At 42.7% G+C, this 27937-nt stretch overlaps 1 protein-coding gene across 1 annotated transcript in view; it reads left to right on the forward strand.

Annotated features, from left to right (window-relative positions):
• MYH10 (myosin heavy chain 10) overlaps nt 1-27937 on the forward strand; it is a 146299-nt gene that overhangs the window by 81981 nt on the left and 36381 nt on the right. Inside the window, 10 exon segments of the mRNA XM_036033012.1 lie at nt 1188-1306; nt 1931-2083; nt 4598-4771; nt 9478-9651; nt 9905-10019; nt 14597-14659; nt 25309-25371; nt 25374-25501; nt 25594-25712; nt 27900-27936. Coding sequence (XP_035888905.1) covers nt 1188-1306; nt 1931-2083; nt 4598-4771; nt 9478-9651; nt 9905-10019; nt 14597-14659; nt 25309-25371; nt 25374-25501; nt 25594-25712; nt 27900-27936 — 1145 coding nt within the window.

Genomic DNA, 27937 nt, shown 5'->3' on the forward strand with positions numbered 1-27937 from the left:
CTTTAATTATTGTGTTTTATTTTACTTCTGGAACTTTTTCCCCTAAGCTTGGCTCTTTGAAGTAGACAGTCTCAGTAAGGGGGAATAAGAGGTAGACAGAAGAACGTGCATTGTGCCGAAAGATACATGCCTCGGCATTTTAATGGCAAAAAAGGAGCTACCTTAAAATAATCCAATAAAGTGAAGTAAACCAAGATATAACCACACTGTGAAGTATATTTGTTAGCTGTTAAAATGGCATTTATCATAATGCAAAGCAAAAGCGTGTGGGCAATTTTCCTTTGGTACTTCTTCGTATTTCTTAATTTCCTGTCCAATACATATGCACATGCATTCCTACACTAACTAAAAGGAGCCGAGACCATGCAGCTCAGGCAGAGCAGTTGGTGAGAGCCCGTGAGAAGTATCCCAAAGCAGAGGAAGTGCTCGCTGAGACCCAGCCCAGCCCAGCTCAGCCCAGCCCAAACAGGGTGCCTGGTCGGGTGCCAACAGCTAACCTGGACTAGGGCTTTGAAATAACTTGGGTAGGTTACGCTTGTAATAAATATAATGCCAAGTATGCGTACCCTTAGAGAATTTTATTGTTATTTTAACACTTAATTCAAAAGTAATTGTAATAATGTGTACCCTTGTTGGACCTTGGGCATGTTAGACAGTGAACTTCTGGTGAGGCAGGTGCCCTAACGCTGATGAGAATGAACAGTAATGGAAGTCGCAGCTGTGTGCTGAGAGCTTCGTGGGTAGCCATGTACTCAAATAATTACTTTTTCTAAAGCTTTTAGATTTCTTGCCTACTAAAATATATTGGGATCATTCTGTGAGCATAACCAGTTTTCTTAGTAACATGATGATTTCAACTATAGTCAACACCATTTCTCTCATTCTTTGTGTTACCTGTGGGTTCTAAGACTCAGTGACCTGTATTATTAGCCATGGTAAGTAATTATTGGCTAACCATCTCTCACAGCCTACGATGAGTGTTATTAATCTGAAAGAATGAAGGTGTTTTTCATCAGACCTAAAACTTTCATTTAGTTTATTTCTTGATATAAATTAATAATCATTAAACTGTATATTGTATTGTATTGATTATATAATTTAATGATTATTAAAGGTTTTTCAGGTGTCATACTGTGACTAGATAACAATTAGGAGTCTAGTATTTAGGAGACTTTTTTACACTCTAGCTGCACAGAAGCTCTGCCATCTTCTTGGGATGAACGTGATGGAGTTCACCCGGGCTATCCTTACCCCCCGGATCAAGGTCGGCCGCGACTACGTGCAGAAAGCCCAGACCAAAGAACAAGTATGCTTATCATTAATTATTATGCATTTATTTGAATGATTGGCATGTGACAAACTGAATCAGTTAATGCTGTATTATGTGAATATTTCTTCATACTAATTGAGTATTTTTTCTCTTGCATAAATTTTTTTTTTTTTTTTTTGAAAAAATTTTAAAGGTGACTTTTTTTAATAAAGGAAATTTGAGATACCCCTTGAGGTTTCCCCAGGTAGATAGATTTTCCAGGGGGACAAAGCTGTGTACTTCTGGAGCCCACCCAGCAGGGGGTATCCTGCCCCTTGTCCCACATGGGTGGCACAGCACCAAGCATACAGCAGTGGGGTTCACCCATTTCCTTTGGACCCCTTTAATTAAAACTCCAAGCAGATATGCTGCACAGAGCTCCAGGGACATGGGGAGGGGTTTATTTTTACTGGGCATCTTCACCCTTCCTTTAAATTCATAATCTCTGGTTTACATTTAATTGTACTGACACCCTTTGTTGATGTGTAAAACTAAGCTATGATCAAGCACTTAAATGCTATTTCAATTTTTTGAGCGCTGTAGAACATTACACTCCATATAACAGCCATTAATGCTGTGTTGAGATCATTTTCAGAATAAAAGGTTCATGTGTAATTATAGGCAGATTTTGCAGTCGAAGCATTGGCGAAAGCTACCTATGAGCGGCTCTTTCGCTGGCTTGTTCACCGTATCAATAAGGCTCTGGATAGGACCAAACGCCAGGGAGCATCTTTCATTGGAATCCTGGATATTGCTGGATTTGAAATTTTTGAGGTATGTCTCTTCCTTCCTGCTCTTCCTTTGGCTTATTCTTTTAACAGCTATTAATTAAGGCTTACTATGTACATTCACTGTGCTGTGCCAGGCACTGGGATATAATGGTGGATAAGCAGGTGTAGTCCCTGCCATTCTAGTAGAGAGTTAAACAATGAATGAGAAATAACCATTAAATTCTCAGAACTGTAAATAATGAAGTGGAGGAGGTGCTGTGACAGGAAAATTGGGGAGACCAACCTTGGACGGCTGAGTCATGGGGGGTGTCTCTCCAGTGGTAACATGAAGCGTGATTGAAGGAGGAGACACCCCAGCCTCTGCAGCTTTCTAGGCATCAATCCTTTCTGGGAGAGAACTTGTCAAATGTTAGAGATTGCTATAAAGCCAGTGTGACTAATTGTAGCTGACCAAAGGGAACTGTAGTGTGGTGTGGGGCAAAACCAGAAGTAGAGAGACCATTGAGGCCATTGGCCATTGTAGCAGACCGGGGCCGGGGGATGTTGCTGGCTCGGGAGTCAGGAGTGGGCAGGTAAGATGGAGAAGTGAGACAAGATCATGGTCTCTGTTTTGAAGATAAAACCATAGGATGTGATGATGGGTTTCAGTGTATTTTATTATTGATCTGACTAGATTTTTCCAAACATTTACTCACCATCAGTCCATCAAAGGCTTGTACAATAGTTATATACCTGCAAGGAAAAGTTGATAAAATTTTGGTCTCATAAATATTTATATCTTTACCTCTCCTTTAATAGCCTGACTGTATATATACATAAGGCACAAATAATAAATTAAGTACTCCTTGGGATCAGTGTGCTAGTTTGACCACTATTGGATATCGAATTGCTTTTCTAAGTCTATTTTTAGAAATTGGGAGTGTTACTGGTATAAGCAGTTTTGTCTGAAACTGCAGCTGCCACAGTAAGAAATGGCTTTGACGTGTACTGATTTGTAAACGACTTGAGCAATCATGAAAGGAGGCTGGGTAAATGGGCAGGGTTCACAGGGAAGGAAACGGAAATGTCCATAACTTAGACATTCCATTGCGTTGCTATATATGAACAACCAGGGAATATAATGAAAGGACAGAATCCTATTTCCAGCTGCCATACAGATGAAATACATAAGAATAAATTTAAGAAGAAATGGGCAAGGTTTAGTTGACAATTTTACAATGCTACTGTGAAATATAAAAGACTTGAATAGCTAATAAAACATATTGTGGTCTTGGATAGGAAAACATAGTACTATAAATGTATACATCTTCAAGAGGCTATTAAAGGATATAAAAGCTGTGGAGCTTCAAGAAGTATGGATTTGACATACAAATATATAAACAGTAGAAAAATGTGTGTTGATGCTAGATATGCAGGGTTCTTATTGATCATTATTCGTCAGGGGAAAAGAATAGAAAAAGCCTAAATGCCCATCATTAGGAGACTGGTTCAATCACTTATGAGACGCCCATAATACTGAGCACTAGGCACCCATTATAAAGAATGGGGTAGCTTAACTTACTGTTATGGAATGACTCCAAATACACTGCTAAGTTAAAAAATAAGACAACACACATTTGTAAGTGCATAGAATATTTCTGGAAGGGTCACAAGAAACAGGTGACAGTGCTTGACTCTAGGGAGATGAGGTAGGGAGTCAGAGTGAGACCGTGCAATTCTTTGTATGGTTTTAATTTTATACCATGCATCACCAACTTAAAAATTGATTATTTTAGTTGGTAGCTTAAAAATAGAAGAAAAATAGAAATTTATTTTTAAAAAATACTACCACACATAGCAGGCTAGACAGAGAGAAAAGGCAGAACAAAACCATTCGCATAAACATGAATGAGCACAATTGGCAGTCTGCAAATATTTCTGTGCTCCACTAGAAATACCAAGTTTGAGTGAGCAAACACCGCCCCAGCCGTGCTAGCATGACCTCATTCCAAAATAGTGTAACACCTCTGGGGGGGGCAGTGGAAGACTGGAATGCCTTTTCAGACTATAAGTTATTCCTTGGAAACTGATTACACCTGCCCTAATTGAAGATCACTCTTCATAATGAAAGAGGTTATTTATGGGCACATGCTGTTGTGTGAATGATGTGAAGGCAGGAAAACAGGTTGACTACTTCTAATGTAGAAGGTGATTGTTTTAAGATTATTGTACCTATCAATTCATCCATTGTCCATGTATCCCATTTACCGCACAATAGAAAAATGGGCAGAGTTCAAAGAGAAGGAAACAAATGTCTGTAACTTATGAAAAGATGCTCAAGTTCACTTCATAAGAGCAATGCACTGTCACTTTTGATACTGGCAAAGGTCAAACACTTGGGTGTGTGTGTGGTGGAGAGAGTGAGAGACCCCCCTCAGTTCAGTCACTGTTATTAGATAGAAGCAATAATGTAGATGATACCTAATAAACTTTTAGTGAATTTTTTGATAACTAAATGACAATTCCTGTTTTTCCTTCCCCTCCCCATATTTGGAAAATCATTCTTTCAACACTGTAGCTGAACTCCTTTGAACAACTTTGTATCAACTACACCAACGAGAAGCTGCAGCAGCTGTTCAACCACACCATGTTCATCCTGGAGCAAGAGGAGTACCAGCGTGAAGGCATCGAGTGGAACTTCATCGATTTTGGCCTTGATCTGCAGCCGTGCATTGACCTGATAGAGAGACCCGTAAGAGTATTTACTTGCTGTTTGGCTTTCAGTTGCTCTGCAGGCAGGGCCTTGAGTTTTTTTCCTGGCATAATCTGAGACAAATTACCCTTCTAATCAGCGTTAATTTTCTAATCTAAATTTCCCAGGAAGGTGATACTTTGAAAAAATACCTATTTAAAAAGTAAGTAACATGCCAATAAGAACCTTCTTTGGTTCTCCTCTCTTGCAGCCTTATTGTTTTGCTTGTGTGTGTGAATATATTGGCTAATGTACCCTGGGTCTTCACAGACTGCAGACACCATGGAGGTAGTAGTGGTCACATTTGCCTTCAACCCTCAGCACCTGTCAGAGGGCATGGGGCTGCACCTGACTCACTTCCCAGGTGATATAGGGGGACTTCATTTAGCCAAAACTAAGACACGGCATGTGAATCTATTTTTTAGATAACTAAAACCTATCCTTGTAAGTACAGAGATATTTCTATTTAGGCAAATAGTGTTTTTTTGTTGTTTTGTTTTTTAATTAAAAGTATTTTTAAAGTTGAGGCAAATATATTTTTATAGCAATCTTAGCAAGTATCAGAGATTATTTTCTTTTTGGTTCAGTGTCATGTAGAAATACATGAAACATGTATGACTAATTCACTTATGAAACTCTATGACCTCAAGCATATTGATGACTTGGCTTGTATACCCTGGCAGCAGGTAGCTTGTGCTCACTTGATTTTGCTAACTCCCAAAATATAGGAAAACTACAACAGAATTCAGCACTGATACCGGTAATTGACATAAGGTTCTAATACTAGTTCAGTGGGTGTGTTCTTACCACGAGGGGTCTCCGGTGAGGAGCTCTGGGCTTTGAGGCGTCTTTTTTGTGCTCTCGGGTCTCTGCCACCTGTGCTCTCTGTGTGTGTGGGCGTCGGAGGGCTAATGCCCACAGCCCAGATGGTCCAGTGTTGGCGGTCAGAAGCAGAGAGAAAAAAAACCTAGAGGACCATCACTGTGTTAGAAGCATATTGGGGGCACATGAGGAATTGAGGGTAAGGGAAGTCACAGAGGTTTTGTTTTGCTCACATGTCCAAGATGCTTTTACCTTTCTGGGCACTCTAGCTCCTTGTTTAGAGCAGAACTTGGAAACTACTGGTGGTTGGGAGAAACCTGCTCCCATGCGCCTGTCCGCGTTATTTAGAAGTAGCAGTCCAGGCGTTCTAGTAGTGACTGCCAGTGAGTGCGCACATGCACACAAACGTGACTATATTTCCTTGCTGCTCTGTGGTCCAAAAAGTTATTTGGGAATTTATGTAAATAAAGGAATGGAATATTTCATATTAGTATTGTCGATGATCATACAACTTATTTAAATGTATTTATGTAATATTGGAAAGCTCTGTTTTAAGAAAGTGTTAGCTATGTATCTGCACTTATAATATAGGATGGAAAAGAATCCATAAGAGTTGCTAAGTGCATCTCTTTGCAGGAATAATTGTACCAAAACTCTTCCAAATGGGAAATTATCAACCTATTTTTAAAAATAATTTTAGAGGGTTTTAAAATCTGATGGTTTTGTGACCTTTAAGTGAATCTTAGCAATATACATTTAAAATTTTTTTTTAATCCTAACCCAAGAATATAGTTTTTAAATTGATTTGAGAGAGAGAGAGGAAGGGAGAGATGGTGGGGGTGGGGGTGGGGCGTGGAGAGAGAACCTCAGTGTGAGAACCACCAATCAGTTACACACCTGTACACACCCCATCTGGGGATCGAACCCAGAACCTGGATATGTGCCCTGACCAGGAATTGAACCCACAGCCTTTTGATGCACAGGATGATGCTCTAATCAACTGAGCCACTGGCCAGGGCAGGAATATACATTTTTAATGTCACTCAACTGCATTTCTTTTGCTTTATCTTCTAAGACAAAGTACTTTATATATCTTTTTTTCCTCACTCTCATATGATGCTTTTATTGTAAAAGTGAGAATAATAGGGAAAAGTAAACATCTCCACCTTAATGATTAACCCACAGAAAATAGGTAAGGCAGAAAGGGTTTGATGATCACATTTTTAATCCTTTTGTTGGATTTCAGTTACTTTATTGGGTATTGTTGGGTTAGGATAAGATCAAGGCAGCAAAAAATTATTAAATCCTTGATCACAGCCTGTAAATAAAAAGATTGGGGGTGCTGTGGGGTCGTGGGGAGTAGATAGCATGGCCCCAGTCCTTGGGGGCCTGAACTTGAAGCCAGGGACCAGAACAAAACGTGGTGTTTAGTTCATTGCTCTCATGGTTCCTGGTCCCAGTGATGCTTTGAATTTGGTGAAGGCAAAGGCCACGCTTGGCTGCCAGTGTCACCGGAGGTTTCACAAGGCAGGTGTCGTGAAGGCAGTAGAAGGACATTCCAAAGCTATATTCCAGAAATTAGCAGGTGAGCAATGTATTGATAGTAGTATTTTAGGAAAATTATTTAGTCAGGGTGTTCAGAGAATATTGGAACGGGGAGGATATGCCGGCGACATCTAGATATTGAAGGACAATGAGCAGAATAAAGTACTCCCTTCTTTTCCTCACTCCTTTCCTGCTCCTCTCCTCTTTCTTCCTCCCTCCCTGTACTTCTTGTGCTGGCACTTCTAGGCTTTTCCCCCCAAAATTTTACAATGTACCTTTTTATTTCTTCCCTGAGTAGTCATCGTAAAGGAGAGCCGTTTCAGAAAGGGGAGAGAGGGAATTCAGGATTTAATGCTGACTTGCTCTTCAGGTCAATTGTTCTTTAGGGTTACCTTATTCTACTTATCCATAGAAACATAAAGAGTTCATAATAGTAGCAAATTTAACTATAGCCTGCCGAGTGATAAGGGATAATGGTTTTCAAAAGGGAGAGTAAGAACGTTTTCCAGAAGGAGAATAAATACCTGAAAGCGGCTTACCAGTCTTAACCTCCTCTCCACAAACCCAGCCCCTGCCCAGCTTGGGGAGGGGCAGCAGTAGGGGAGCCTCTGTGCTCAGAAAGCTGCTTACAAAGCCTGTGGTAGTGCCTCTGGCATCAGACGGAAAATAGTCTCTCGTACTTACAGCTCTTTAAGAAACCCCCAATTGAAAGAAGTGTTACCAGTGAACTTGACATTGAAGAAGGAAGCAGGACAAATAAAAAGGAGACACAATAATGGATATTCATAATTATACTGTCACAGAGTCTTTTAGAAAAAACTAAATTATATTTGGGATCCTATTTCAAAAGCTAGAAATATTTTTATTAGAAGGGAATTGAAAATGTAAAAATTATGGTCAAAATGGAATGTTGCTTATCTTAGTACTAATATGGTATTTCATTTCTCAAAGTTGTCAGATGACTAGGGCATATTGTGTTATCTGCCACTCTGAACCTTTGTTTTTCTAGGGTTTTTGTAGCCCCAGTTGCCTTTGATTATAGTCTCCTTTTAGCTGCTTCAAACCCCTGCAGTTTCTTTCTTTTCAGTAGGGGAGCCACAAACTAGACAGCCGTGGAGTGAGGGCCTTGGTGTTGGGGCTCACTGCAGAGTGGTTCTCAGCTTCTACCTGCTGCATTTGGTTCCACCACCACCTTCCTCTGACCATATTACTACGTTATTTCATTTATATTTAGCTATAACCTCTTGTTACTTTGTTAGCAGTGTTTGTGTAGAGCCTTCTCTTCCCCAGTAAACATAAAGGCTTTGTGAGCTGAAGAAAACTGATCCTAGAGATTTATTCAAAAACCGATACACCCCAGAACTGATAGGTTCAGTCTTGTATCACAGATTGCCATGTTGGCATCATGGCAATGAACAATGATCCAGAAGCATGACAAAATAAGCCACTATTTAAATATTTTATTTAGCTTACATGTTTACTCCCACCTTCCTCCAAAAAAGAAGTCACTGCACTGATTTTTGAGTTCCCAGAGAATGGCAGGCTGTAGGCACATACCCTAAAATTCACTCTTTTAAAGTATACATTTCAGTAGTTTTGAGTCTACTCACAAAGTTGTGCAACCATTACCACTGTCTAATTGCACTTTTTTATCATCCCAGAAAGAAACTTCGTACCTGTTAGCAGGTGATCCCTGCTCCCCTCCCCTGGTGCCCGGCTACACTCATCTACTTTGTGTCTCTAGGTCTTTTTCAGGGAGCCATTTGAGTGAAATAAGTCTCTCAAATGTTTGTTGAAATACATATATAAAGTATTTGATACATCATTTCATCACCTTCCATATACTCTACTTATTAATAGTTTAAAATATGTCACCAAGTATGAAGCAGTACATCTTATTTAATCATTACTTAGCCAGAAACTTTAATTGATTAGGATATAAAACATCTGAAGGATTCCATCTAGTGGAGGTTTTTGAATAATTTATCCATCCAGTCATTGAATATAAATATTCAATTTCATCTTTCCACATCCTAGTTCCTTTTTGGTATCATTTATTTGTTGTGTTTTGGGGACCATCTACTTGGAATTAATTTACCTACAATTTACATATATGTGTTTATGAGATAAGTTGCTCATCCATTGTCTCACCAGCACTTATTTGGCAGTTTGAGACCTCTGTGTTTGGATTATAGGCATGGTTTGGACATTACCATCCCTCCTAACAGTTTGTTTTTCATAGATCTTTGTAAAACTCTGTGGAAGTTAAACGGCCAAACCTAATGGATATTTAAAGTGACATGCAAAACTTGTCAGTTCCTATTGCCTCTCGTTATCAGGCTAACCCTCCCGGCGTTCTTGCCCTTTTGGATGAGGAGTGCTGGTTCCCTAAAGCCACTGATAAAACCTTTGTTGAAAAATTAGTTCAAGAGCAAGGTTCTCACTCCAAGTTTCAGAAGCCTCGGCAGCTGAAAGACAAAGCTGACTTCTGCATTATCCATTATGCAGGGAAGGTAAGAGTGGAATAACTTGATTAAAAGTACTGAGTTTGAAGTTTTGCTATATTTGGTGAAGTTTATAAGAAATGTGCTGATGTAAACATTTGTAAATCCTTAAATATAATATACATTACAAATGCATTGCCTTTGAGACAATCCATTGTTTCAGATCGATCGGTGAACATTTGTGGGGAAGACTTGAAATGTTTCTTGGGTTTTTGTTTGTTTGTTTTATCCATCTCACCATGTTTGCCTGTGGTATGGGCAGGTGGACTACAAGGCAGACGAGTGGCTGATGAAGAACATGGACCCTCTGAATGACAATGTGGCCACGCTCCTGCACCAGTCGTCAGACAGATTTGTTGCAGAGCTTTGGAAGGATGGTAAGAATGTGCTTATGCTTGTGATTAAGTTTGGCCAGAATCGTTTGCAATTAAGGATTATATGTGGTTCTCTTATATATATATATGTGCATATATATCAATATTTTACTTTAAAACTCCTTCCCTAGAGCAGGGCTGCCATTCTATCAGAATTATCCCACTTTAAGAATACATGGGTAACAAGACATCTGCCTTCTTGGGCAGATGCTATGGGGAGTGTGGAAACATTCTGGCTCAGAGACATAAAGACATGCGCCTATGCCGCAGGCCACGCTGGTCCCAGTTAGGTTATAATCCAAGGGTCCTGAGACACAAAGCCTGAGAAGCATTGTACACTTTTTCTGTGGCACACAGGTCAGCTGAGCTGTGTCCTTAGCCATTGCCAGCCTTCCACACACACGCACAAAGTGACTGATGAGCGCACTCAGATCCCTGCATGTAGATCAGTTTCTATTTCCATAAGTCCCCTTAGTTCTTTGTTTACATGAACCTCAGGCAAAGATTTTAGGAATTTTCTTTAAAGATTTTATTTGTTTTTTAGAGAGAGGGGAAGAGAGGGAGAGAACATCAATGTGTTGTTGCCCCTCACACACCCCACACTGGGGACCTGGCCTGCAACCCAGGCATGTGCCCTGACTGGGAATCGAAGTGGCAACCCTTTGGTTCTCAGGCTTGTGCTCAATCCACTGAGCCATACCAGCCAGGGCTTAGTGAATTTTTTTTGTCATAGACTAGAAAGTTTTGCTAGTACCAGAGAAACAGGCCATCTCTGTGTATATATGCCTGGTGGGATTCAGTGTCTTTCAGAGCTGAGCTCTCACTGCTACATTTCCTCCTGATTGTATCCTACCTCTTCACTTGGCCTCAGGCCATGCAGGACCTTAGCCCAGATCTGCCCCTTGTGCAGCCTTGACCCCAAGGCAGGGCCTGTTCAGTAACCTGGCTCACTGGCTCACTTCTGTGTTTTCTGTATTAGATCAAGAGCTTGTAATCTAGCTGTCTTCTCAGAGGCAGAGAGAAAGAAATACAGAAAACAGAAGAGAAGCGTTTAACCAGTTGTGGTAAAAGGAAAGACATAGAAAGAGAAGAGTGAAGGCAGAGAAGTGAGTAGGGGGAAAGACACCCCTATCAAAGGTATTCCAGTCCAGAGCAACCTTGTACATGAGCCCAGGGGAATGTGAGGAGCCTGCAGGGTGGGGTGCACTGTAGACATAGGGGTGTGGGTCCTGGGTGGAGAGCATGTAAAAGGAGGGGTTTGTGAAACATGCTAGGTGTCCAGTGAGTAAAATGGAAGCTTTTTACCTTTGTGCCGTTGGATGAAAGTCTTCAAACCGTATTGAGTGTCATTGTACTTGCAGTGACCTGGTCGGCCGGGTGCCACGTGCCGCGTGAGAAGAGAAGCAGGAAGCTAATGTGGCATCGGTGGTGCCTTCATAGTCGTGGGACTCCTGGCCCTGTCAGTATGAAATGTTAGAGTGGAATCTGAGGAACTGGAACCAGAGCAGGAAAAGGACTCTGAGCGCCACTTGTCATAGGGCGTCCACAGGTGCTAGAAAAACGGCACCGGTGAGGTGGGACTGCACGTGGGAAGTGCCACCAAGGGAAGGGAAAGGAGTGATGCTGCCAGTCGGGAATACCTGCATTCTGTCAGGGGTCAAGTCTGTTGTGCCTGGACAGGACACGGTGTGGGTTGGAGTTGCCCATGGTTCCCCTCCTCCTGGCACTCCTCTTAGGTCTGAGAGCACAGGAAAGGCAGTGAGCCATGCAGCCGGGTTTGAGGACCACAGATACCTGCTGAGTGCTGTGTTGAGTGGTGCAGAATGAGCTTGTAGCAGTGTACAACACAGCAAGGGCCTGCCTTTCTCCCGGGGTGCTAAGGTAAAATGTCGTGGAGGAGGAGGCAGTTTCCCTTGTCTTGGAAAGATAATAAGTTGTTGAAAAAATAAGGAAAACTGGCATTTACTGAACACTTACTACAGTTTTTCAGCACTAATGTATGAGCATCTGTGTCCTGATCATGCCTTAAAGGTTGAGCAGCGAGTAGGTTCGCGTGAGCTAGCTCAGCTAGGGCTGGGGAGCGTTTCGGGGAGTGAAGTCGGCATGGGAGAAGGAGGGGTGAGTGATCACACTCAGAAGTGGGAGATCACAGCCCAGAGTAAGTGTTCCCTTTGGGCTTTGGAGCAGGGCTGGGGCAAAAGGGTGTGGGCAGGAAATGAGGCCCGTGATGGTCAAGAACCATGGAGAAGCCTGACTATCGGGCTCCAAGGACTGGACTTGATGGAATAAAGAGCCTCAGCTGGTTGGTGAGCCAGGCGTGGGAAGATGGTGTGAACTTGAAGAAGGGACACTGGCAGTGTTTGCTGGCTGGATTGGTGGGAAAGAACCTCAAGGTGGGCGTGGACAGCATGAACAGGAAAAAAGGAACAGAGAGCACGGGCATTTTTATTCTGGAAGCCTCAAAAATTGATTTTTTTCTTCATTTTGAGGGAGAAAAGATGCAGATATTTGGGAAATTAAAGATGGTAATAGAAGAAATTATGTCCTGAGTTTACATACTGGTTCTGATGTTGTGAACCACTAAGACTCTTATCTTTAAATTTCTTAACCCAAAATGATCTGTGGAATTTCCTATGGAGCACCTGACCCATTCATATAACACTGCGTGTGTAACCGTGCGCGCCCTGTTGTCATCTGTGAGTTCTGTGGCACTTGGGAATGCAGAAGGCCATGCCCGGCCTGGCCTTGCAGCCTGTCAATGGTTGGACACTCAGGATGGGCAGACGCAGTCATAGGACTGAGCGAGCCTTTGTCTTGGCTCCCAGCTTCCGTGGCTTCCTCCTTCCACTCTTTTCCTGTCACTCCATGCCCCGCCATCCCCCGGGGTAGGAGCGCCTTTGGCAGGAGTGGGTCAGAGGCTTCAAAAATGTAAGGTCCGGCCAGCGCAGAGGCGTGGGACCGCAGTCCTGTCACAGATGATGTGCCCAGGGGCAGGGCCGGGTCTGTGGAGGACTCCCCCGCCTTTTTGTGCTTTCCATAGCTGCAGGGACGCTACTTTCTTGATTCCAGAAACGTTGAGTGAAAACTTGCAAGCCTCGGGGAGCCCCTTCAGTTCTGGCCCGAGCCCTCTCCCTCTGTGTTCAGTCCACAGCTCGGACCCCAGACTATACAGCCCCATGCTTGCCCTTGCCTTTCTACAGATAGGTGTTTGGCAGTGTGTGTGGCCACTTTTGTCAAAACACACTGGTAGGAATTTTGCCTACCCCAGTTTGATTTGGCTGTGTTAGTGTCTGCTCTGGAATATTCTCACGTCTGCTCCACTGATAATGCTGCTATCTGTAGGAAGTCCTTTTGCTCATCAGCTTAGGTGGACAGTGATTTGGTGTCATCTGAGTGACAGGATCTTGGAGGTCACTCCCTGCTGGGGGAGGGGCAGGCAGAGCAGCAGTAGCATGTTGGTGCGACTTTTGAGGGCCATGTGTTCCATACATGAGGTCTTAAGGAGGGTGCTAAGATGGAATTCATCACCGCTCACTCTGCATGTGCAGATTACTTTGGGACAAGGGTAGCTTTTTCTCCAGGAAAAGAAAATCACCTTTTCTACCTTTATAACTACATAAATGCAAAAGCAGAAAATAACAAGTGGACTCTGAATATATGAATATGTGATATAGGAGTACAGTTTGCCTGTGAGGGTGCCATGGCTTGAATAGAAAACAGCATGTGTTGAAATAACTTTGTGTTAGAATTTTACAGTTTTCTCAAGACCAAACCAGGAGAAATAAAATTTTTTGGTGGCAGCCCTGCCCTAGAGATTCATAGTGCCCTCCTTTTTACTAAAAAATGTTTTGGTATCTTGCTACCAGCTGCACAGGACTTCTTGCCACTTCTTGGGGCTTATCTACAGAAAAAATCCCCAAAACTAAAGATCGCATTTTTAATGTAAATGTGCCCCATTGGCTGTTTTTAGGAGGAATGGTATGATAAGTTCCTTCCTTATGATTTAAAGTTATTTTAACATTTTCTTGCAACAGAACTTGAATTTTGCTTTCCTTAATCATAGTTACCTGTTAGTAATTTGAGTTTAAAGTAAACGGTAAAGTAAACAGACTTTGTGTCCAAAGTCTACACTGGAAGTAAATTACACAGCAGTATAAATTTGGACAGTAAAAGCTACTAATAAATACATTTCCCAGAGTGCTGTGATTTATTGCAGCCTTGCTCTAATTTGCTAATTGCAAGATCATTTTATGAAGGACAACTCAACTAGTACCTTAAAATGCTTAAAATTTCATCCTGCATTTACATCGGAGTAATCATTTAACATTGTTGTGATAAAATGTTCACACCTGGAGTTGGGAATATGCGTTTTTATTCAGATTAAGTTTATTTTATAAAGAACTTTGTCCAAATGTGCAAATTTTCTAAATAGTAATGTTTGCATGGGATCTTCCCTGGACTGGCTACTTTTGTAGCTCGATTTCAAAGTTTACTTGTGATGTCGAATGTCTTTCACACTAACTGAAGTGTTTGTGTATTTGCTCTTCTGTCCTCCTGTTTTTGCTGTTTCTCTGCTTTAGAGATTCAGAATATTCAGAGAGCTTCTTTCTATGACAGTGTTTCTGGTCTTCATGAGCCACCAGGTGAATGTATGAAGCCTGTAGGTCTTCCAAAGCAGAAGGGTTTTATGCCCACAGGAAGAACTTGCAGGGGGGCTGGCAGGGGGGCCTGGGAGGGCAGGGTAGACTGGGGGTGGGGCTGGTTTCTGGGTTTCTGTTTTTGTTTTGCTCATAGACCTGCATGAACCTTTCATTTCATGCTCAGTTTTATTCTACTTCAAGGCAACTGTTTGAGTGCATAAACAATCCAATTGCTACTGCCTACACATTGCTTCTTATTTTACGCATAGCACTTACAGCACTGCATATTAAAAGGTATGTCACTACCTTTTCCAGTAGTGCCACTTTGATACACAGTCCTCTAAGGAAATTGTTAGGAATTGATCTACTAAATAAAGTCTTCTTTGTCATTGAGTTACCTTTAAATTTTCAACTCTAAGAAATTCCAAAGAGGAGTTTTTTCTTCAAGTCATTAACATTTTGTGAACAAATAAGTCCATATTTATCTCCCATGTGTTGGTCTCATCATTATACCTTTTGTTTGGGATTTATGTGCATATCTGGCTACTTGGCTTTTTCTTTTGAACTGGAGATAATGAAACTCTGTAAGTCTTGATATATGTAAGGCAAGACTAAGAGTGGACTGGTGTTAGAATTTGTACATTGGATGTGACATTGAGCTCCAAATGCGTGGGCCTTGTGGTCTGAATCCTCATCCCACTTTAAAATACAGCCTAACCATGGCTAAGGGTCCCCAAAAAGCCCAATATAAAGCGAGTATCACTCAGCCGTGCAGTTACTTAGTGAAGTTATCACATAGTGAAATTTAAAAATACAGTCCAATTCTTCTTACTAAATTTCCCTTTATAATTTTTGGACCATGATAATGCTGAGATCTGTATTAACTCAAAAGTTGTTTTAAAAATATGTTGGAGAAATGTGTACATTTTCATCCAAGTCAGGATTCCTGCCATCAGTTCTAGTTTACATACCATAGTATATAAAACATACTATGGACACACTACTTTGATTAAGTTTACACATACTTTGGAAACAAAGTGGATTGCGAGCACTGGGTGCGGGAGTGGGAGGAGATAGAGTATGCCAGAGATCATTCCATGAGCGGGAGTGAATACTCCACAGGAGAACTCCAAAGGAAGAAATCCTCACACTCAGCCATCCTGGGCCTCGGGCAGTACTGGCAAAGCTGAGTTAGTCAGGAGAGGGAGAGGGAGGTAGTTTTAAGTGTATGGTCTGCCTGTGACTTGTGCTTGGTTAAAGGGCTAGTGCTTGACCTTTTGGACTTTCTCCCAAAGCCAAGTATTTAAACTAATTCCCTTTACCTTTTTTTGGATTTCTAATTTTTCAAGGGAATTCCAGGTTGTGAGCTCCTTGAGAAGCCAGGGCAGCGCCCATGTTTGCTCACCCTCATTTCCTTGGCACCTGGCTCGAAGTAGGCACCATAAGTAAGTCACCGAGCGAGGGAACTGGTGCAGCAGCTTTATGTCACATGCCCGCTGCAACCCTCCCCTCTCCTGCAGGGTAGATGCTCTTCTTTGTGGGTCATGATCTTCAGGGTATATGACCAGGTGTTTTCTGTGCCTTCAGGATCAAGGACAGAGCCACTCTTAGATGGCATCATTCTGGCAGGGGCCTCACTGTGGCACTGGAAATGTGCCTGGTTCTCTCTCTCTCAGTGAAGTGTCCTTTGGTTGAGTCACTCAGTGGAACTAAGCATCAGGGATCTCAGCGTTTCTTCCCCTATGGCTAACCTCGGTCTTTCTATAGAGTGTGAAGTGTTTCTACACCAGACATCTTCCTCCTCTGTGTGTGTCCATGGGTTCAAACCCCAGGTAGCAGGTTTGACAAGAAAATGTGGCCTTTCACATTTTCAGTGATTTCTCAGAAGACGGTGGTAGGAAAATAACATTATGAAGAATATGAAGGCTTTTGAGAGTAAGAACAACAGACTGGGCTAAAGAGAGGTTTCCAAAAGCATCAGAGTAACAGAATTCCTGGAGACAAAATAGGGAGGTCATACAAGTTTGTGTTACAGACTAAAGGACTGTTTTCTTCCAAACATAAGTCTAGTCTCCTGAGCTAACTGGAAGTGGAAGATGTAAGTCCAATGAACCAGTGAAGAGGGTTCTTAACCCCAAAGTTACAGGTGGGGTGTTTAGACTCAGGGGGTCTGTGACAGGGCTTATCTGTGGCTTTAGTTCTGATCCAAACTGTGTGGGAGGAACAGTTGTGGCTAATCCGCTCTGATGCAGGTTTGAGCCTGCCATCCCCCTCACAGAGTAGTTCCCGTTTAGGTTCTCTAAGCCATCAGGAGTGTGGGGTGGCTGCTGACATCTGGAAGGTACCACCAGAGAAAACGTGAAAAGTACGTGAAGCAAGTTTTAATTATTGATACAGAAGTCCCTCACCCCTTTTCAATCTTCCATAGAAGCCTTACTTGAAAAGTGGTCGCAGCAGTTCAGCTGAGACTGAGAGTCCCCGAGGAGAGGCTGGCTCCCGCTGCAGGGGGCCTTCCCCGGTTGCCACCGCTCCGGAGTCTTCCCTCATCCGCTGATTCCCACTGAGTCCTTAGCTGCCTCCTATTATCTCGGGGAAAGGCTCTGCCTTAGCCACGCTTCAGACGAAGACATTCCAAAACTTTGAACCAGCCTTCCCCGCCCTCCCCCAGTAAGTCATTAAAGGAAGTTCTACTTAGATTGAAGTAGCATGACTGATAAAATAGTAATCATTTAATTCTCCTTGTAGGTTATTGTATCAGCTGGTCGTGAATCTCTATTTTGAGTGCCATTTTAGGATCTATGGTTTAGGTCCAACATAGTTTATGTGCTTACTAGTTCATTTGCCATCATTTTCAGCAGCTGAAGATTTGTCATTGTTGTGGTATAGTCTACTCCTCCCTATTTTATTTTGAGTCTTAATAGGATCTGGGAGCCCCAGGAGAAGCAGCTTTCGGGTACTGCGGCTTGAGTGAGTTCCTGAGGTCGAATGGGGACAGTGGCACTTAGTTCTCAGGGTTCTTGTGAGTATCACACGAGGCAATGTGAGCCTGCACCTGGCACACGGGAGGCGCCCAATTGCAGGACGTCTGGCATCACACTTGCCGTGGCTGCTCCGCAGCTGTTGCAGTTGCTGGTGCCCCGTTGTTGCCGTTGCAACTGAAAAACAAAATCAAGTAATGTGTCTTTCCTTGGCTATTATTTAATGCAAGTCCACTTTTATTCACAGCGCCCCAAGGCCAAGCAGATCAGCAGTCATGCTGCACTGCCCAGTGCCAGCATGAATTAAGTACGTGGGACCTGCCAAGGGGAGAGCGAGTGCAGAAGCAGATGAATGGGGCTTCCTGTTTGCCCAGCAGCTTTGGCTTCTGCAGGGGATGGGAAAGTACAGATGAGGGAGCTAAAGGAGACAAATTCAAGTTCAACTTACACTAGTGCTTGGGAGAAGGAATATTGCTGTCAACCTCTGGACTTCCTGCAGTTTTTCTAAAAATTTCCAAATATTATAGAACAATTAACAGCCATTATAAACTTGTTATTGCTGTGTAATAGGAACATTATGGAAATATTCTATTTGACGTTAAGATTGTTTCTGGGAATTGATAGCCATTAAATATTTATTTCTGAATTTGTTTTTAACTGTTACATTTTAGTACGTGTTAGAGTAGAGTTGTCTCTGTTTAAATGAGTATTGAGAACATGCTATATTCCTAGAATGGCTTCAGGTACCAAGAGGCCTTTTGAAGGAGTATTTCATGGAATTTTTATTTATCATCGTCTGGCTATTAAAATAAGTTTTTCTTCCCTTTTGTAGTTTTTAGCTATAGTAACTGCAGTGAGATTTTGAAGAGCTGGCTTAAATACTTTAAATTAAACTTAGTATCACTAATATTTGGGCCCATATACAGATTTGGAGAACATGAAACTCTCATATACCTCTTGTCCCTGAGGCTGCGGGCCAGTGAGCATGTGGGCTCTAGATGGTGTCATTCCTTATTTTTTAAAAACTGTTAATAATGACAGCTTTATGAGATAGATGATTACAAACTGCATTTTTCTTCTGTTAAACTAATTTTCCCTTACAGATTACAGGTCTGTGGAGCTCATCTGATTTCTCACTACCCAAATAAGTTTGTATATTAATAAATTAAGTGTTTGTGTAAAATACTTGGAAATCTTTCCAGGCTACTGGGCAACCAGGCAATGAACTTGCCCACCAGCAGCCATAACCAGGCTCCCCTGCTACCTCAGGGAAGAGTTTGCAGGGGGAGAAAAAATAGAACCACTCTCTGCCCAGAAACCATGGGCACTAAGATACTCGCAGGTTTTAGCAGCGGTATGAGGTCCCCGAAGGAGCAGTGATGCTCATTTCAAGGAGCTGCTGGAATCTTGTCTTTGCACTTTCGGCCTTTCTGCAATTTCTGCTCAAACCATTTTCATCAGTAACATGTAAAATTGAGATTATAGTCTTGATTTTTCTTTTTTTTTTTTTTTCAGTGAACTCACATATTATTAGTGTGGCTCAAATCATTTAATGCAGTTCCCAAAGATAATATTACCCACAAGATAATTTTGCTCATTGGTGAAAGCTAACTCTGAGCTTAAATTTTTTTTCAAGTTGATAAAAGGCATCTTTTATTTATTTTTTAAATATTTTTTAGTTTTTCTTTTTAAGTATTTTTATTGATTATGCTATTACAGTTTTCCCAATTTTCCCCCTTTATTGCCTCTCCACCTGGCCCCTCAACCCTCCAGCATAGCCCCCGCCCATACTTAGTTCATGTCCATGGGTTGTACCTGTAAGTTCTTTGAGTTCTGTTTCCTATATACCATTTCTTATCTCTCCCCATCTATTTTATGCCTACTAATTATGCTTCTTATTCCCTGTACCATTTCCCCCTATTTCTCCCTTTCCCTCCCCACTGAACTGTGTGATGTCCATTTCTCTGATTCTGTTCCTGTTCTAGTTGTTTGCTTAGTTTGTGTTTTTATTGTCTTTTCTTTTAGGTTCATTTGTTGATAGTGTGAGTTGTCATTTTACTGTTCATAGTTTTTATCTTCTTTTTCTTAGGTAAGTCCCTTTAACATTTCATAGAATAATGGCTTGGTGATGATGAACTCCTTTAACTTGACCTTATCTGAGAAGCACTTTATCTGCCCTTCCAACCTAAATGAAAGTTTTACTGGATAGAGTGATCTTGGATGTAGGTCCTTGCCTTTCATGACTTGGAATACTTCTTTCCAGCCCCTTCTTGCCTGCAAGGTTTATTTGAGAAATCAGCTGATAGTCTTAAGGGAACTCCTTAAAGTAACTGTCTCCTTATCTCTTGCTGCTTTTAGGATATTCTCTTTGTCTTTAATCTTGGGTAACTTAATGATGATGTGCCTTGGTGTGTTCCTCTTTGGGTCCAATTTCTTTGGGACTCTGTGGGCTTCCTGGGCTTCCTGGAAGTCTATCTCCTTCACCAGATTGGGGGAGTTTTCCTTTATTATTTGTTCAGAGGAGTTTTCAGTTTCTTGCTGTTACACTTCTCCTTCTGGCACCCCTATAATTCAGATATTGGCACATTTCAGGTTGTCCCAGAGGTTTGTAAGTCTCTCCACTTTTTTGAATTCTTATTTCCTTATTTTGTTCCTATTGGATGTTTATTTTTCTCTTTTGTTCCAAATCATTGCTTTGAACCCTTGTTTCCTTCCTGTCACTTGGTTCCCTGAATATTTTGCTTTATTTCATTTTGGGTATCTTACATTTGTTTGTTGTTGTTGTTGTTGTTGTTGTTGTTTTTCATTTTTCGACCAGGCTCAGTCATTCCTGTGAGCATTTTAATTACCAGGGCTTTAAATTCTCCATCAGATAGGTTGGCTATCTCCTTATCTCGCTGAGCTCTCTTTCTGAAGTTTTACTCTGTCTTTTCATTTGGGCCATATTTCTTTGTCTTGGTGCACCGGTCTGGTTGTTCTGACTAATTTTTTCTTTAATTTCTTGGTTGTCGGAGTTCCTTGCAGTTTGATTTTCTGGCACTTCTGGTTGTTTGTTGATTTTAGATTGGTTGGTATCCTCCCTTTGGTTGTGCAAGGAAGTGAAGGGTCTCTACCCTCTTAAGGGTTCCTTGGCTGGAACTCCTAAATTTTTTTAAAGATTTTATTTATTTATTTTTTAGACAGAGGGGAAGGGAGGGAGAAAGAGGGAGAGAAACATCAATGTGTGTTGCCTCTCACATGCCCCCAACTGGGGACCTAGCCTGCAACCCAGGCATGTGCCCCGACTGGGAATTCAACTGGCGACCCTTTGGTTCTCATGCCAGCACTTAGTCCACTGAGCCACACCAGCCAGGGCCAGAATTCCTAAATTCTTGAATTTTTTTTTTAAGATTTTATTTATTTATTTTTAGAGAGGGAAGGGAGGGAGATAGATAGAGAGAGAGAGAGAAACATCAATGTGTGGTTGCTGGGGGTTATAGCCTGCAACCCAGGCATGTACCCTGGCTGGGAATCGAACCTGCAACACTTTGGTTCGCAGCCCGAGCTCAATCCACTGAGCTACGCTAGCCAGGACTAAATTCTTAAATTTAAAAAAGAAAAAGAAAGAAAGAAAATCCAATGCATGCTGAATTTTGAGCTTTGGATTACCTTGATTAAAAATAAATTTGAAAATCAGGTACATTGTGATTATATTTTCTGGTTATAGTGTAAAAAGCAGTTTGGTGCTGGGGCCTGCTTTGTTAGGCCGCCATCACGTTGTGTGAAGAGCAGGCCAGAGCACTGCAAACTAGCATGCTCAGTTGCCACGCAGTAAGCACTGTGCCTCCTTTTGTTTTGGGGGTGGCCTGTTTTCAGGGCAATTTTGTGTTCATTCAACAGATACTAAATAGCTTAATTAAATAGCTACTGTGTGCCGGACACCACGTTCAGGCCAACATTAGGTGGGAGGCTCAGTCCAGCGAGAAGATATACACAGAAAAGAGTGAAGTGGTCCCAGGGATCTGGCCGAGGAGATTTGAAGACTAGAGAAGGGAGTAGCCTATTTAGTTCAGAGGCAGGTGGAAACCAGAGCCTGAGAAGCGGTAGCTGGGTAAAGAATGGAGATTTTAAAGCCATTGAGCACTTGCCAGAATGGCTAGAAGGAGGGGCCTGCCTTACAGGCAGAGAAGAGAGTGGAGGCTTGAGGGCCTTGCTTTGGTACGTGTGGGGAAGTGGCAAGGGCAGTACCTTGGCTGAGCACCCCTCACCCTCCGCCTCCAGTCCTGAGGTGGGTCGCATGAGCTCCGTTTCACAGAGGAAGACACTGTGGCTTCGGGCAGTTGGGTAACTCAACTCCAGATCACACAGCTTGGGAGTGGTGGGCGTTTCTGACTCACTGAGTTGAATTCTTCATCACTGGGTTAGATTTCTGGGCTCAGTTATTTGGACCGTATCCTGTAAGCTATAGGAAAAAATGAAGGATTTTAAGTATAGGAGTAAATAATGTATATAGTTTTGTCTTTTAGAACTACTTGTTCCTCATTACACCGGGACCAGAGGCATAAATCCTGAGAACATTGTGGCAGAAGGGGAGAGGATGAAGTTAGAGTGAGGCCGGAGGAAGGAACCAGTTAGGAGGTTATTGCAGACTCCAGGGGAGACAGTAGAGCCCAAGCCAGGGCAGTGGGGAGCAGGGGGCGGATTGAAGACACTTGGAAATTTGGCTTGGCCCTTGTTGGTGAGCAGCTGGATGTGAGAGGAATCAAGTCCGGCTCCTGGTTTCTGGGTTGAGCAAAGGTGGTTACTTGTGCATAGGAAGCAGGGGAGGGGGACAGGACAGAGGTGGGGTAGAGAGTGTGCTCTACTTTAGGGTATTGGCCTTCTGTCCCTCCTGCCCCTCATCCTCCTCATCTAGCTCTTCCTCCTCCTCAGCTCCTTGGGCTTGCTCTCAGGCTGTGTCTTTCATTCGCCCTTTAGATGGTTTCTCCCAGTCTCATAACTTGAAGCACTAAAGTCAACAACTCCCAAATTTACCTTTCTAGTTTAGACCTCTCTTCTTAGCAGCAGACTGGAATGTCCACTTGGCAGCTTCATCATCGCCACCTTAATGTCTCTCAGGCACCCCAAACTTACATGCAGCCGGGATCCTATCTTCTGACCTATAGAACCCACTTCTCCCACCTTCCCAATGGCAGGTGCCGCAGGCTGCTGAGTTGCTCATGCTAAATCCTTGGAACTATTTTGACATGTCCCTCTCCCTTATTTTCCTGTGAAGTTAATCATTAAAGCAAGTCAACTCTCCCGCCAAAATGTCTTGAATTTTCCCTTCTCTGTCCATCTCCTCTGTAATCTCAGTAGTTCAAGCTACTGTCATTTTTCTTAGCACCTGGATTACTACAGTGGTCAGCTCTCTGGTCTCCCTGGCCTCTGCCCCAGACCACCTGTACATAGGAGTCAGAGGAGCGTCCCTCCTCACAGTGCTTTGTTGGCATCAGCTGCTTTCACGTTTCCCTGCCCCTATCCTTCCCACTGCTGGTTCCCACTCTTGGCCAGCTCGTTCTTTCTCTTCAGACATGCAGTGTAGTTTCTCCAGAGAGAGCTCTGACCACCCATCTCTCTCACAGCATCTTGTTCTTTTCTTTCAATGCATTTCTCACTTTGTAATTGTAAGTGTATTTTATTTCACTTATTCACTAACACGTATATATCAAGCCTGTCTTCTGCCAGACCTCATGCTAGGTGCGAGAGATGCAACATTGTAAAAGCAGGCATGATAAGCATTCACCGAGAATATATGGAAGGCAGAGAAACCTTATGACTTCTGGGTGGAGAGAATATAGGTTTTTGGTAATTGGTGCTGGGGAGCCAGGTGTAGCTAACTAAAGTCACGAGTGTGATCACCCAGGATGAGGCTATGGCTTGAGAAAAGCAGGTCAAATAATGTTTGCCTGTACCTGCACCTTGCCTTAGTCTGAAAGGACTTCAGGTGAATTGAGTCTGGGCTGCTAGGGAATGCCAAGGTGTATAGGCAGAGCAGAAGTGAAGTCATCAAGGAGACTAGGGTAGCTAGAGGGGTAGACGGAGGTCATGGAGAAGATGAAGTTGACAAGAGATGACAGGTAGAGTCTTCAGAATGCTAATGCTATGGCCAACAGGTATATGTACCAGGGTCAGGTGAGCTGGCAGTGGGCTGCGTCAGGTAGAGGGAGGGGGGCGAGCCGGAAACCAGGTAGCAGTTGTGCAGTGGGACGATAGTGGGAGAGGTGCGGGGTGGCACGTGTGTGGACCCCTCAGAAAGCAGCTGGGCTCTGAGGGGACAGAAGGAGAAGTGGGCAGGTGCAAGTTAAGAAATTCATAGTTTCATGGCACATGCACGGGTTGGGGTTTGGTGCTGTTTTTCACTGGAGCAAATAAAGATGGACAGGTCAAAGGCACGAAGGAAAGGTGATCGCTGAGGCAGATGGTAGACAGACCTCAGGGCACAAGCAGAAAGAGAAGCTTTGACCGAAACCCTGGAGTCTGTGACTTCACATAGGAGAGATGCTGTTGCAGTGTGCACGCGATGGGCCTGGAAATGCACCCAGTTTCATTCCCCCTCCTCCAACTTCCATTTAAGACCTGCATAACTTGAAAGTTACCTTACCTCCTGGGTCATGGTTTCCTCTTCTGTAAAAACTCATTGCAAATCAAGACTTGAATGAGGTCTTGATTATAAAGTTCTTTATATAGTGCCAGGTCCCTGTGTACTTTCTGTTCTGGGGACAAGCAAAAAGAAATGGAGGTGGCTGCTAAAATTGAAAGGGGCATTAATAGGGGTAGTTCAGTCACTATTTAATTAAAATACTTCAGTAGTGTGTTTTGTTCATTTAAACAATTCTTAAATGTGTGCATACAGTGCACCGAGCAGGGCCGTGCCAAGGTGCTGGTGGGCCGTGTCGGACTTCTGTTCACAGCCCATCGTTAGAAGTGTTAGGTCTCTGCGGATAATGCAGACTGTCAGCTGCTTTCACAAGAGCAAAGCCTCTGAGAAGCGTGACCATCATTAAACTTAGCGTAGACCTAACTCTTTTTAGGAGTCTCTTTCCTATTTTTGTGTTCTTGTCCTTTAACAAGTGTTATTCGTGCTTTGAGGAGGGAGCTGAAGTTTATTTCTCCCTAAGTACCTGAACTGATGGAATCTAATCTTTCTGCAACTTGAATGACTTTTTTTACTGAAATTCTATGACCAATAAGAAGATGACCTTAGTCCCCAATCCCTGAGCCATATTTGTTAAGTGGACAGACTTGCTTTGTACAGTTATGTATTTTTATGTATACCTTAAGCCATTCCCTATTTTGAGACTTGTCACAGTATCAGTTTGTGTATCAATAATGCCAGCCAATGATCTCTCATTACCAATAATGTATATGTAACAGGCAGAATGTATTGCAAAGACAGTGAATTCCTGAAAGTAGCGCGCGGAGGCACCTGCTGGTACGTGGTATGAAGTGGTCAGCGCTACAGTCCCCCGCCGTAGAAGTGTGTGGCTGTAGTTCCACGGCTTGTGCAGTGTCTGAGTGTGCTGACTGCCTTACCTATATGGCACCTCTTCCCATTCGTTCCACAAAGCTTGTGCTGCTGCACTATCACTGTCTTTTCTTTCCTGCGAAGGAGTTAGATTTGACTTCTTTCCCTTTCCTTTTTATTTTCATCAGTGGACCGTATTGTGGGTCTGGATCAAGTCACTGGTATGACTGAGACAGCTTTTGGCTCTGCCTATACAAACAAAAAGGCATGTTTCGCACTGTTGGACAACTCTACAAAGAGTCTCTCACCAAGCTGATGGCGACTCTCCGCAACACCAACCCTAACTTTGTTCGCTGCATCATCCCAAATCACGAGAAGCGGGTATGTGTTAATGAGCAAAACCCAGGCTGGCATTTGAAACTGATCTGGGTCGGTTATAACGATCGAAGTATGGAACTCCTTTGCTTGCCTAGGCCGGAAAACTGGACCCCCACCTGGTGCTGGATCAGCTGCGCTGTAATGGTGTCTGGAAGGGTCAGAATCTGTCGCCAGGGTTCCCCAACCGGATAGTTTTCCAGGAATTCAGACCGAGGTATTGCTAACTTTTCCCTTTCTCCATGTGTATCAAAGCTTATCTTATATGCATCAAAACAGGGAGGTGACAAGGAACCGTTGATCGCGTCCCCTGGGCAGTTTCAGTTCTCACGTGGGAAAGCGGTGACCGGTACTACCTTGGCCGTTGGTCAGGAAGGTGGAGGGCCTAGCGGGCCAGTGACCACTGTGGGGCTCTGAAGACGGTTCTGTCTTCAGGGTGCTGAAGTCAGCTGTGCAATAAACATTTAAAGCTGAGAACTTACAGTTACCTCATGTAAACATTTCTGTCTGGGCTTTAAACATAATTACTTTTTAAGCTAATACTTTAAAATACAGTCATGTGCCACATAACGACCTTTCAATTAATGACAAGCCTCATATATGATGGTGTTCTCACAGATTACAGTAGAGCTAAAAAGTGCCTGTCACCAGTGACCTCGCTGCCATCGTACAGTCACAGCACAATGCACCACTAGTGTGTCTGCGGGGACGCTGATATAAACAGGCCTGCGGAGTTGCCATCCGTATGAAAGGATGGCACACAGTTATGTACGCTGTGAAATATGTGACAATGTAGTAAATGACCATAGTTCATGTACCTGCTGTGCTATACTTTTTATCATTGTTGGAGAGTGTACTTTCTATTTGTTAAGAAAATGTTTGTTGTAAAACAGCACGCCATGTTTCATCAGCAGCAGCCTCATTCCTCCCAGGTTCACCACCTCTCTTGATCACGTCATTTTCTCTGTGCTTAATTTAATCTCATGTTTTGTACGGTGACATGCTGTACAGACTTGTAGGTTAAGAATAATAGGCTACACTACACAGCCTGGGTGCATAGTGGCTGTACCATCTAGGCTCGTGTAGGTGCACTCTGTGATGTTCGCACAATAATGAAGTCACCTGACAACACATTTCTGAGAACATATCTGTCGTTAAGTGTGTATGACTCAATGGATATGTCTGTATTTATGTGCAAATGCACATATTTTGCTACAGTGCATGCGTGTGCGTACATACACTGCAGTCCTCACACTAATACAGAGTAGGGAACAGGACAGAGTAGAATAGAAGGCTGAGGGAAAAATCAAAAGGAAGAAGATCTGTAGAAATGGGTGCATTAGAAACTGATGAAAACATATGATGGGAAATTTATTTTTTAAATGCATTGTGTAATTTTCTTTAATATTTAGTTTCCTTTTTTCTTTTGTCTCCTGGAAATTGATTTTTGATTGTGACTGCACTTGTTGTTTCTTAGACTACACAAGGCTGTGGGTCAGAGAAGGGCTTTCTCCCCACTGTTCCAGGCGGAGTCCAGTGGGGAAGTCATTCCAGTCCTCGTCACGGGCTCCGGGGGGGATGGGGGAGCACTCACTGTGGCCCCCATTGTGTGATACGCAGCCTGGTACATTGTCACTTACCATGGATAGGAGGAGGAGTGTAATTAGCATCCAGAGTACAAAGTCGATAGCTATAACCAGGATTTATCCTTTAATATAGCCAACTATTTATTTGCTCACTTGATTTTTATTGAGGTATATCTGCATAAAGTGCACAGATCTTTTCTTTTCAATTACTTTTCTTTGTCAATTACAGGTTATATTCAGTAGTACTTTGTACTAGTTTAGGTGTAGAGCATGGTGGTAGGTAAACATATGCTTTACAGAGTATTTCCCCCGATATTTCCAGGACCCGCCTGGCACCACATATAGTACCATAAAGCGCACAGCTTAGTGAGGTGAATGTGCACCCAGACCAGTGCTAGTTGCATGTCACCCCCCCGATGCCTTCCAGGTTCTAAACAGAGGCCCTCCGAGCACTGCTGTCAATGCCTCTTCTGTTGTCAAATAAATACCTACAGGTCAGTGAGCAAAAAGCCAGGCTCTCCTTGCATATTAAGGATGTGAACATTTGGGGGGTGGGGTATAAAAATGTTTTTTAAAATATCACGCTTTTATTCTTTGCCACAGTTTTTATACCTAGTCTTCAACATGGAGAAACTAGCCTCATATTTATTTTGTTTCTTACATTAAGAAGTAGAAAATCTGTTATCACCGAGTCACTTCTTTATTCTTAATTTGACATGATACCTATCATTATTTCCTCCTGGAGAAGCACGAACTCAGAGTTAGTAGGTAAATATTTCCACAAATTTTTACAAAACATCTGTCTGCTTTTCTTGCAGATATGAGATCCTAACTCCGAATGCTATTCCTAAAGGTT

This window comes from Phyllostomus discolor, chromosome 8, assembly GCF_004126475.2.
Source record: "Phyllostomus discolor isolate MPI-MPIP mPhyDis1 chromosome 8, mPhyDis1.pri.v3, whole genome shotgun sequence".
In the NCBI taxonomy this organism is placed as follows: domain Eukaryota; kingdom Metazoa; phylum Chordata; class Mammalia; order Chiroptera; family Phyllostomidae; genus Phyllostomus; species Phyllostomus discolor.